The sequence below is a fragment of the Tetranychus urticae genome, chromosome 1 (assembly GCF_039701765.1).
Source record: "Tetranychus urticae isolate SD_2017Ah chromosome 1, NJAU_TeUrti_SD_1.0, whole genome shotgun sequence".
Classification (NCBI taxonomy): Eukaryota; Metazoa; Arthropoda; class Arachnida; order Trombidiformes; family Tetranychidae; genus Tetranychus; species Tetranychus urticae.
In genome coordinates this window covers 9148014-9161425 of record NC_142958.1, presented here as the reverse complement: position 1 = coordinate 9161425, position 13412 = coordinate 9148014, and the positions used below count along the sequence as shown (strand labels likewise).

The following is a 13412-nucleotide window of genomic DNA, read 5'->3' as shown; positions in this document are numbered from 1 at the left end:
TACAGAAGCTTCTGATTAAACTGTAAACAATGGAAAAATGTTTGAAAAGGAAAACATTGAAAGCAAAATGAAAATAATGATTAAACCGTTTTCCGGTCAACGTTGGCCACTCAATCACACACCTTGGTCTTAATTTTGGCCGAATATTGGTCATCAATGATCCAATTGCGAGCCAACGGTTGTTAATGGTTAAACAATTGTACATTTCAAGTAAAAGGGAAAAGTTAAAGATGATGAATACGATGATGAGAAGGATGAAGATGAAGAAAATGCGTCAAGAGAAACTGAGATTTTGTGGCTTGGCCCATCCCTTAATTGTGTCTTGATTGTTGTAATAATACTGATAAGAAAAATGATTTAAAGTCGACTTGACCTCACCCAATGGAAGGAAAAGCAAAATAAAAAAAAGTTGAACACTTTCCTCATGATGATGATGATGATGATTAACCCCTCCCGAATTAATCCAAACTCAGTGTGATTCAAACGATTGGAATGAGAATTGGAATAACTTGGAATCTCTTATCTTCTTCATTCTGAACCATTTACCATGAATTTGCATGAGATTAACAAGACAAAAACAAGATTATTGGTAACACTTTAGACTCATTGAAATTTTTTGCTTCTTTTCTATTCTTCTCTCAATTGATAAATCATTTTGATTCCTTGATTCATATATCGATTAATCATTTGTACCAATTATTGATTGAAAGATTGTTCAAAGTGAAATACTGTTCAACACTCCCAATTGATTGTTTTCAATGGACACACACTGGTCCCACTTTTAGATGTTTAATTGTTGCTTTAAAAATTGTAAAGTGCTTTTCATGACTTTAATTTCATGACAAGAGCCTCTTCATCATTGAAACTTTAACTTTCTTCTTCTTCCTCATTTTACACCCAATCCATCATTAATCAAGGATTACATTGACATTGATTGGAAAGCAACACCTAACATCTATGGTTCATTACAATCACAGTTAATTCAATTTCCATTATCTCTATCAACATAATTAACACCCAAAAGCGCACAACATTGTCATCAAGACTTCATCTACTGAATCTACAGAATAATCTGTTTCAACATTTTTTAATTGACTTATGATTTCAATTGTAAATCCTTAATAATCTCCTTTTGATCTACTTTTTTTTCACTCAATTTACCTTCTAAATCTCCTTTTGTTGCAACTCTTGCTGGTTTCCTCCTTCATCTTCAAAGGTTAATCTTTAAAGGATTTACAATTGATGAGAAACGAGTTAATGAATCAACAAATCAAACATTAAACATTCAAACCTTTATCTCTGGTTAACCTTTCAATTGATTGATTGTTAAAAAAATTGAACGATAAATTGTCATCAGCTAATGTTGAATATTCAAATTCATTTTGTTTACAGATTTACCAGAAAAAAATGAAAGCAACAATTGTTAATGATTACAGTTAAACAATAGTCATTAACATGTTGATGATGAGAGATAATTAAAGTGGTTAAAAGTATCAAAACCTGTTGTGCGATTGTTTGCTTAATAGCGATCATCATAATCAGTAAACAATTTTGATCAACTTGGCTTCAATTGTTATTCATATTAATTTACTTTTAAAACGGTTTTACACTTGATATTCATAATATCCAAACCCATTAACACTGAAAATGACCTTAACTTGAATTATTTTTTTTGCTTCATTCAATTGCACACAATGAGCCAAGTTTAATTGAAACGGTTAACCATTTCTCAGTAACAATCAGTTAATCGATTGAATAAATTATTGGAAAAGTTGATTTTTTAATGAAACATTGAGTGAACATGATTTAAGATGATGGCGAAATGATTTGAAAACTTGAAAATTGGATGAAAAAAAGTCATGTTAAAGGTTAATCTTTATTTAGATTTATTGTTGAATTGAAAAGTTAATGATGATTCCTCAACTTTGATCATCATTTAAAGATGCAATAAACTAAATTAAAGAGGAAAAAAAAGTTAAATTAAAAGGTAAAAAATCAGCCCACAATGAAAGATAAAAAGAAGCCAAAAAGGTGAACATTTCTCTAATCATTTTACCTTCCTGATTATCTCAATTCATAAATGGTAAGCCAACAAATCAAACGCATTTCATGATGATCATAAGAAGTAATAACAGATTGAAAAAACTCTATGACAAGTCGTCCCACCATCATGATCATCATCTTAATGGACAATCATTATTAATAAGATAATCCCAGTAATTGGACAATCAGAACATCTGAGTCAACCAATTTCTCATTCTTCCTTCAACAAATTAATCATCAAAAGTTTCCAACTTTTCATTCGAATTCAAATTTTCTCAAATTCTCAACTCACTTCAGAACCATTTTCAGATCAGTTTCAACATGTTCTTAGAGTTCTGAATATAAAGACTTTGAAAAATGTTCATCTTCCAATTCGTTATCAGAATTGAATCGAACTGTTTCATTGGAACAACTGAAAATTAAAGTCAGAGATTTTTCCATTTCTTGCAATTCTCACTAAAATTTTCAAACCAGTTTCAGTTGAAAATTTTCTTGCGAAAGTAATTTTTCTCTGACTGATTCATCCGGGTTTCATAAATCTAACTCTGAATATTTCTTCTGAAGATGTTCCAATCCGTCATAAAACTGTTCCAAATCTTTTTATTGAAATATTTTAACTTGAAGTTCAGAGATTTTACAATTTTCTTGCAATTCCATAAGTTAATAAATTCAGTTTTATTCAACAACCAAAAGTTTAATGACGAGCAGAAAATAGAAAAGTTATTTTTTCTCTGATAGTTTCATCCATCGAATATGAATGTTGTCTTTTAATGGGAAAAACGTATCAATTGATTGATCAATTTTCATGATAAATATTCCGAGTTCATCTCAATGAGCTTGAAACTGCTGTTAATGTTGACCCAACTCATGAAAGTAAAGCAAGTTTAAAAGTAAACCTTTTGAACCATTTACAATAAAATATCTCAACGTGTTAATCAAGTTAAATTGTAATAAAACGATTGCAAAGAGACGAAAAATTTTGTTGTGATTAATATAATAATCAGATGGCAATTGTCCCAATTGAAGTTGATCATCATCTCAATTCCGTTGTTACTAATACGTTGATCTAAATATCTTCCTCACCATTAAAACCATTAATAATAACATCATTAAAATATTTATCACCATCATTACAATTGTAATCACAATCGTTCAATAATCCAAATACCATTAAGTTTACAATTTAAATATAATTTCAAGTTATCATGAAAAAGCTGAATCCAAAAGGAATAAGTAAAAATGTTGAAAAATGACAAATTAAACATTGCAATATCGCCATCACCAAATTTGATGATAACATCGAGAAAAAAGTTGTTCTGCAAAAAGTTCATTTCATTGTTCAATTTAAATGTTGAAAGTTTCTCTCCAAATTTCATTTCCTAATAAAGTTCCAGAAACATTATCAATTCCGTAATTCCTCAATGTTACACTTAATTTAACAAACTATTAATATACATTTAAATGTAATAAGGAAATAATGGATTTGGAAAATTAGCAAATTGTTATTCTTCTTTTGACGAAACATTGATCAATCTTGATGGATTATTTAATTGTGACAATCAAAAGGTGAATCAGAGAAACTCGATAGTTGACTTTGCGTGTCAATTGTTCACAATTAGATTGCAATTTGTCAACCTTTCCAATTTGAAAGATTAACAGTGATTATGAAAAGTAAAAGTGTTTTAATGTTACTCTTCAAGACTCGCCATGCTTTCATCACCTAACAATTGTGTTTAAACTGTTAATGATATTCACTTTGAATTGATTATGTTACAAGAAGATGTTAATATATTTACATGATTATCAACATGTTAACAGGCGTGAGAAGACAACTTGGAACAATTTAAAATTCAATTGAATAATAAATGAAGAATGTAAAACAAGGGAAAAGCATCATTTTTCATCTTTACCTTTACCTCATCTTCACTTCTCAGGTAAAGTTAGATGAAGGTTAAATGAATGTAAATTGAGTTAACACAGCAACAATTAAACAACTGTAAAAATTGGCGATAAAAAGGGAAAAACTTATTTCAATACAAAAAGTGAGAGATGAAGATAAGTCTTTGCTCTTCAGTTGAATAATAATTATCTCTTGAGCAGAATTTTTTTACTTTCAATTCAAGAATTAAATTGTTTAAAGAAGAGGCATTTTAATTGAGGGTTGGGTGTTAAGGTGCGGAGAGCGAGCGAGTAAGCAAGCAAAGGGTCAAAGACAATCAATGATCAAATGAATGTTTCCATTAAATTTTGCATTCTTTTTACACTAAAATTAGTTTCATTGTAATTGCTCAGCCTTTTCCCGTTAATCTCATAAAGTTCATCAGATATCAGCCTGAGGTTATCTTCTTTCATCCACCAATTTACCTTCATCTAGTTAATAGAGAAACATTTTTCTTCTTTTTTGATCAATTTTTGGGTTGAAAAAGTTGAGCAAAAGGATAGAAACATAAATAATGATTTCAATTGTTCAACTTTCATTGTTTCCATATCAAAATTCATCTTCAATGAAAAGATGATGATCAAGTGAAAGATGAAAACAAGTAAATGTTTTTTAATGCATAATCTTGTTTGGCTCCTTGAGAAGCTCAACTTTTCATCTTCAACTTTTTCTTCTTCTCCCAATTCTTACTCTTTGATCATCATAATCATCATCACAAACCATAATGGCTAATATAACATGATTAACTGGTTAAATTATCACCATTAACTTGTCTTTCGCACTTTTTAAATTGTAATTTAAATGTTTTCATTTTCATGTTAATATTTTCTTCTTCTTCTTCTTACCTTTTCTTGTTATTGCAGTTTTGGCCTTAATTTTATTTTACCTTTTTTTTCAAGACTAACTTCATCAACCATTCAGATTAAGAAACCATAAACATGTAAACAATCACATGATGATGACCATTGTTATTTTCATTTGGAAATGGTTATTAACTGTTTGACCAACAAAGTTAAATCATTGCAATTAACCTTGAAAGCTTCGCCTGATGAAATTAATTGATGTATCATCATCATTTCATGACCTTGTCCATTGACAGTGAATTATCTTCAAATCCATTTGAACCACTTTCAGAACTTCATTGTTCTCTGAATCCATTGAGAAATCTTTTTCAAAATTTCTCCAAAAAATGAAATCGACTTTCAACTCAAACAGTTTCGATATCTGATATAAATCATTTAGATTTTCAAGATTCTATGAAATTTTATTCTTTCCATGATCTTCTTGTGAATATTTTTGAAACTTGTACAAGTTATTAAAGATTGCTTTGGAGGCTTTACTTTGCAACTGGATAAAATGATGATTATTAATTGTCTTATTACCTCTTCTTTCCACCCACAGGTAACCGATATTGGAAGATCTTTGACCGCTTGGCTTCAACTCAATGATTTTGATTCACTTAAATGGATAACCTGTTTCCGGTGTGCAGAGAGGCAAACGGATCAGAATGCAATATTACTACTCTTTAGGGGACAAGTAAGTATTCCGTTTACTTGTAATAGTGCGCTAAATGAGACGCCAACACGTTCGTTGTATTTGGCTGGCTTCAGGGTTAACTCAATAGATTCAGACCAATTTCAATCAATTGATATTCACACATTAAACCCAAAGTCTCTTTTTTACCTTAACTGTTGATCATCAGTCGAGTCACCAACAAACAAATGATTGATTGATCACGAAATTTCTATGGTTTTTCGATCTCTCAAACTGGTTTAATTATCGACTCGTCTTGACAATCAACAATTATTGGAAAAGTGCTCATCAAACATGATTTAATGAGAAAAACAAAATTGAGCAAAACTGGTTTCACGTTAACCCAATAAAAATAATCAATAAATATGTAGCCATAAATTTATATCTTCATTTGCAAATTATAATGATTGAGTGAAAACGTAAAATTTTGCTTTTCTTTTTTTCACCAAATCGCAACTTGAGGACCAAAGTGAACCTTAAATGATGAAAAAGATGAGAATCCATTTGAATCTATTAAAAGCAATATTCTTTGATTAATCTTTTCCCTTCAATTATTGAACAACAATTTAGCATGTTTAACAATAAATGGAGTGCGAGAGTCTCGATTGACGATTAAAATGTATAAGTAAAGGAAGTGAAGGAGAAAAGAGAAAAGCAAATTAATAATTTATTGATGTAAAAATAATCAGATTGAACAACAATTTAGTGGATCAAGAGATGAAGGAAGGAAGAAGATAATGATGAGTAAAAGATGAATAGAAAGAGTTGCCATCCTCATCACAATCAGAAGTTGCGTTCTTCTTCCTCATCATTGAACTCAAGACTCACCCAATTGAAAATAGATCAATGAGAAAGATGAAGATGGTTAATGATGAAAGGTGCGGTTAGAAGGCAGATTTTACCTGGAATCACCGTTACACGCTTTCTTTATCAAACAATTGTAGCTACTGAACTCAACTGCAAGAATCATGGCAATAGATGAGTTGCTGATGATCAGTTTGGATGATTAAAGATGTTGATATACATCTTCCTGGTCACGGCTTAGGAACAATTTGAATGCGAATTGGAAGAAGAGAGAAAATCAAGATTTCCATCAAATGTTTAGAATCATGATTTTCTCATTTGCCTTCTCATTGTTGATCAAACTAATTGTACAAGTTTAACAATAAACTGATCAACAAGATATTATTGGATTGACCAAAAGACTGATTTAAATGAACAGTTTATAATTAACAGTTAATTCATCTTGTTCATCTTTTCATCTTTCAAATGTTTTTCTTTGTCCAAATCAAGTTAACATTGCGTTTACTTGTTGCTGCTTCTGTAAGTCACGAAATGGTTTCATGATAAATCACATTTATCTCATTACCTTTACTATTTGTGTATTACCTTTCATTATCATCATTATTGTTTTGATTCATGATTCACCTTTTGCTTTGAAAACGTTGATTAACAAGCAACTTTCAACACCATTTAGCTTAATTAGTTGTCGCTCTTCAGAAGCTTTTCTTTGTTTTTTTTATTTCATTTCAACATTTTTTTCTTTCGAATTTCATTTTTTGTAATAATCTTTTTTTTCAATTCAAGTTGATTACGAAGATTTGGTTAACCTTTTATCTTGTTGATTAATGATTCAGATAATTTATTCAATCAATTGATTGGACTTGATAAAACCTTTAAGGTGATTCCAATCAATTGATAGACAATTTGCTAACAAGCCAAACATGGATCAAGACGAAGGCAACTTGATTGATAATTATGTTTTAATTCAACTGATAATCTCATGATATATGCAAGTTTCAACCTTTTTTTTGCCGTTAACATTTGAAGGAAAAACTTTACAACTAATAATTCATTAGCAATGAAAAACTTTTCAAATTGAAATTTTTCATTCCAAAGGTTGCAATATTCAAATTATTATTATTAAAGGTACAATTCAGGATTAATTGATGAGAGAAATTTCACTTTTCTTCTTTTCTCAGAAAATTGAAATTGAATTTACTAATAAAATTTAATCAGTATTGAGATTATTTTTCAAACAAAAAGAGTTTCAAAAGGTGTGTCTCGAGTAACTCACATTGGGTCAAGTATTTTCCTTTATTCAGGTTAAATCATCTCAGTTTTCAATGATTACCATTAATCAGGGAAAATTAATTTTCACCCAAAATTAATTGACAAAAATCTTCTTTTAGGTGAAACTTTTTTTTTCTCGCCATTACAGGGAAACAATTGACCAATTGTTGTGGACAGTTGAAATTGTTTAAAATATACATTAGCTTTTTGACACCAAACACCAAGCCCAAAACCTGAAAACCGGAATGAAAGAGGAAAATGTTGGTGAAAAAAGTTTTTCGAATGGAAAAAAGTAAACTGAAAAAGAAGAAAATTGTAACAAAGAAGATGAGGAGAGAAGATGAATGAAGATGAAAGATGAAAGGAAACCTTTTCAAATAAAGATTCAGTTAATAATGAATAAAACAGATTATCGTTTGTATTTCAATTGAGAGAGAATAATAATTTTCTTATTCCAATTTTCCCTCAACTGTTATACTTTTTTTTTATTACCCATTCAATGGATAATATTTATCAACAATTCAAGGCAATTGATCAAGTAAAATCTGTAATAATAGTAAATGTTGAAGTAAATGTTGAAGTAAATGTTGAAGTAAAGGTGAAGAAGGTAAAGATGATTAAAAAATGACGATTGAGTGAAGATAGAAAATCGAAGGTTTCCTCTTTTCTTTTCCATCCTCTTTACCTGAACAGCTTCCTTGGCGAGCTCAGCTTTTCGTTCAAAGTTAACCTATTGTCACGATTAACTCAACAATCGTAAGACTCTTCTGTTGATTTAACCATTTAATTACTTGTTAACCACTTGATATGAATGTGTCAAAATTAATCCGTTAACTCGTTCAAATTGAATGGCAAAGCTCAGAAATCCTTGTAAACATGGAGAAAATGGATGAAAAGAATTGAAATGTTTCTCATTGACCAATTATCGTTATAAATACATGGTAAAGTGTATCAACTTTTGTAGTTCATTTTAATGATGATTAAAGGATGAGGAAAGGTAACTTGAAATGCTTATCATGATTGGCATATTCTTGTTTCACTTTTCATTCCTCAAATTCTGATGATGGATCAGAATTTCCATCAATCTCATTTTCCTTTCAAACTCAGCCTCACCCCTTTTCTTCATCATGGCGATCTAGTTTTCATTTCTTTCCTTCTCAAACGTCTTTACCATTTTAATGAAGACACAACACTCATTAGCGCAACAACAAACGAAATCCATTTTTTTCGCTCTTTTTCGCTGCGTTTCCATCGACTTATCATTAAACTGTTAATATCTTTATAGCTCTTGTTATCACTTTTAAGGCCACTTTTGGTAATCATTTGAATATTTAGTCAGAGATGAGGAAATGAAAAACTTTTATCTCCACTTTTCCATCAGTTTGAAAGAGTTTTTTCTTGTTCGAAGATTCCGTTAAGGTGGAGTTGATTGCAATCGTTTTTATAGGTAATCTCAACATGCTTCCAAAGATGAACATTATTGTTGCGATTATCATCAACTGAGAATGCTCATTTGCCATTCAGTGAACCTCCTCTTCATTTTCATCTTTCACTTTCATCTTCACTCCAGTCTTTATCATCATTGTTTAATCTATTCTGTTGAGCATCCTCAGCTTCAACATGTTCAACACTCATCACTCTGAGCATTATCATCATTACTGTGGGTTGGACTTGAACTGTCTTGAACATGTTCAACATAATCAGAAGAAAATGATATTATAACTTGGAAAAAAAATGTCAGACTTTTACATTCCATTGTTTCTAACATCATCATGAACCAATGAATCAAATCCTTTTTATCCTTCAACATGAAAAACATTTTGTCAATCTTGTCTTTCCAATTGATCTTAATTAGAAGATAATTTAACTGTTTAACTCGTTTCTCACCTGAATTAACCTTAATTTCCAATCGATATGTTAATCAACTTGTTCTTCTAATCACGAATCTTTGTTATTTTCTTCTTCATCTCCATCTTACCTTGATTACTTGTTTTTGTTTTCTCACTTTTACCTGCAATTCCATTCAATTTCTCACCCTTGAAGTTTAATTTAAAACAATTTGATATCAATAAATTAACCATTTAATGAAGGGAAAAATAAGAAAAGAGTTTGATTAAAAGACAAAAAGGTAAAAAGAGAGTTAAAAGGTTAAAAATTGAATTCCAATGAACCAATAATCAACTCATCGTTATCATCATCATCAACGATTATTAATTGGTCGAGATTATTTTAAACTTATCTGTAAACATCTTGAGAATGTTTAACCAAAAGTTAACATTTTGCTTGTAAACCGTTAACATGAACATCGCCTTTTCCCTTTAATAACAAACCATTGCTGTTATTATCATTACCATCATCATTAACATCATCTTGCAATGCGAATAAAATGAAACTCTAATCGAATTGATTTGGATGAAAGTTTTTTCTCTCTCGATTAATCCATAGCCTTAGGCTGAATATTGCTGATAGCAATCACGATTTGAAATCGATTCTCTCCTCATGGTACCATCATCATCATTATCGTCATCAATGAACAGAAGAAGAAGAAGAAAAAGTTTTGATCGCAATTCTGGACGATTCACTGATTTAACCTTCTCTTTGTTTCTCTTTATTGTATTCAACCGTTTCTGATTGAATAACAAACGACATGATGGCACTGATGGTGTTTCATGTCAACGTGACCTGAATGGTCAATCGTTTATGGTTCAATGTTGCTGGATAATCAAAGTCTAAACATTTGAATCGCATCATTTTGTGATCACTTTTTTTTGTTTCTCATTTTGTTGAATTTCCATTTCAATTGCAAATTGATGATCAATTGACTGTTATACAAAAAATGTTATCATGTTATCATGAGAAGTTGATGTTGGTCAGTGAACAAGCATTGACAAAAGAAACGATTTATCCAAACGTTCAAATGTTCATCATTACCGTTCATCAAGTTTTGGCCTTTTCCTAATTCACAGTTCATTTGATGGAAAAACATTTGGAAACTTGTTTTGCCCACTCATGCGCAAATAATTTATCGATTCAAGATGAATTCAGAATTGTTCATTTATTTATTTTTCGCCATTCTTCACTGGACTGGTTATCAATCTGGGCTTTGCTATGATCTAGTTTAATCAGGCGTTGGTTGTAATCAACTTTTCCTCTTCTTCTTCTTCTTCTTCCATGATGATGATAAACGATTCAATTCATTCTAATGATTACCTCCTTCTCATCACGACGGTAGCATCGTGATTATAATGAACGTGAAAATCAGAAGCATTTCAAGATGTGTGTGTAATGATTATTATTGAAAGGCCGTTTTAGACAATGTTGATATTGCATTCAGTTTTTACATTAGATTAGTTTGAAAATCAATTGTAATCTAATCGTCATTTAATTGTTGTTAAAACTTGTAAACTTTATCTACCGTTTTCTACTTGATAATCAGTTGATTGTTTTGACCCTTTACATTAGCAATTTGTTTCATCGTTTAACGGTTAAATGGTTCAAAATTGCTTCCAAATCAAGTTTGTCTAAATATTTTCCATTTCAATTCGTTGATTAAACATTACTTTTCAAACGAATCCTTTTTAATAGCAAATTTTTAATTTGCTCAGCCATTTCATCTCAACATCTACATAATACATCAAGTATATCAAGTAAAAATAGGAATTTTTTGAGCAAAGATTGTGGCAAAAGGAAAAGAATTCTAAGGAAAAATCTGAAAACCATGATTGAACTACAAATCGGAACTCGGGTTACTGATAAATTCACGTATAAACAGGGTCAGGGAAAAGATCTGTATCTCTTGCTATTGATTTTGGATGATAAACTTTTTTTTATTCAGGTTGATGGTTATTGTTGGATGAAAACTGTCTTTCGAGTAAAGAGTTTGAGTAAAATATGGAGTCTCAACTGCATAAAAAGAGACAAAAGTTTCAACTTTAAACTTGATTTTGTCAATGATTGTTGATCAGAAAAACTTTAATTGAACAAATGGAATCGATTTATGCCTTTACATCCAACAAAGGTTCAACTCTCAACCCGAATGGAAATTTTTTGTGCTTAAAGAATGGCTTTTTTCATTCCAAAATGAATCTTATTAATGTGGCTAAATCTAAAGATTTCAACCTTTTCAATTTCTTATTCTGACAATAGTTTTTTACAAATCGTGTTTTTTCATGTCGATTGTAACCTACTCAGTGAAAAAATTCAGTCAAGATCAGTCATTTTTGCGTGAAAATGGTGGCAACGGAAAGAGTTCTTAAAGAAATCGAAGATCAAATAATGACCATGATTTGACTGCAGCCAAAGAAAATACTTGACTTTTCTAGGAACTCAGGTCATGTCCAGTATTCCAAAACATTTTGGTGGGAAGAAAATTATTTTGTTTAGTTTAATGATGTTAGGGTTTATTTTTGGGTGAGTTATAGCTGTCAAAACTTTGAATTTCGAGTCAGGGTTGCGACCTGATGAATCTTCGGGGGCACAAGAACTGGAAACATTTCGGTGATTAAAAAGTTTTTCTGGTCGAAGGTTTTGAAAAAAACAGTCGAACTTAGATTTCATTTTTGTTCAGCTGAACCAGATTTTATTTCATTTTTTAGTTTGTCTCATGACAATGGTTTTTCACCAACAAGAGTCTCCAAATGTGCATTGAATTTATTGTATTCAGGGGAAAGGAATTTACGATCAGTCATGATCGGACTCCACTTGTTATTATAATGAGGATGATGATACTCTTATCGTGATCACTTTCTCACGTTGAAATAAGGATCATTTGTTGATTGACAAGTTTGTTAAAAATAATAACATCTTTAAATGTTTACCTTTGCTTTGCGCTGAAGAAGAGTCCAGAAAATGATGATAATTGCAACATTTGTATTGTTGATGATTGTTATCAAGATAGTAATGATAAACGGATGAATCAAACAATGGGAAGGAAAGGTAAAAAGGAAAGGACAATTTAGCAAACAATTTTGACGGTCAATCAATTGTTCAACTCAACTGTTGAACTGATCCCACATGATTGGGGTAAAGGGTGGATAAAGGATGATGGCAAGACAACGGAGGATGTTAAGTTGAAAAGTGAGAGGGAAAAAGAATCAACTTGTAGTCCAATTTTGAGGTCATTTTTTGCAACATGTTAAAGTAGCTTGGAAATGGTGCAAAAAAAATAATGATTGGTAAGAAATAAATGATCGGCAGAATCAGGGCAAGTTTAGAGATTCTTTACGATTCTTTATTGGAGAGAAGAAGAAGAAGAAAAAAAACTGAAAATTCTTTAACAATCCTTCTCTTCTTCTTGTTATTGTTTAGTTTTTACCTGTTTTACACCAAATCTCTTTCATATAACTTGATCTGATCTCAACATTGATCCGATGAGGAGTGACCTGGAAGAGATAATAACTTGGTAAAAGTGAAAGTGTATTTGAAACAAAACGTAAACGATAAAAAAGTTTGATTGTTGCAAGGTTGTATTCAAGTTTACCAGTTTACTTATTGTTTGTTATCATTATTATCCCAATCATTAGGATTATTATTGTTAATATAATTGTTATTAGCCTGTAGGCCACGCGTTAAGTAACCTGAACTTTTTTGTCTCTCGAAAAGAGCGTTATTTTCATTCATCCCTTTTAAAAGGGTAAACAACAAAATTCATTTCAATAATTAATTGGAAACAAAATTTTTAGGCTCATTTATGCATTTACTCATGAAATCATATTTACTCTGTAACCTTAATTGTCACAGTTTCATTGAGGGTGAACATTTGTCGTCGATTAGCGAGGAAAAGGTGAAAATGAGAGACTTTTTCGTAATATTTATGCATTTCAAT

At 30.6% G+C, this 13412-nt stretch overlaps 1 protein-coding gene across 1 annotated transcript in view; it reads left to right on the top strand.

Moving 5' to 3' along the window:
• The window catches only part of LOC107365407 (uncharacterized), a 40005-nt gene that overhangs the window by 14490 nt on the left and 12103 nt on the right, over positions 1–13412 (top strand). Inside the window, exon 3 of the mRNA XM_015932894.3 lies at positions 5384–5518. Coding sequence (XP_015788380.2) covers positions 5384–5518 — 135 coding nt within the window. The remainder of the gene's footprint in view (positions 1–5383; positions 5519–13412) is intronic.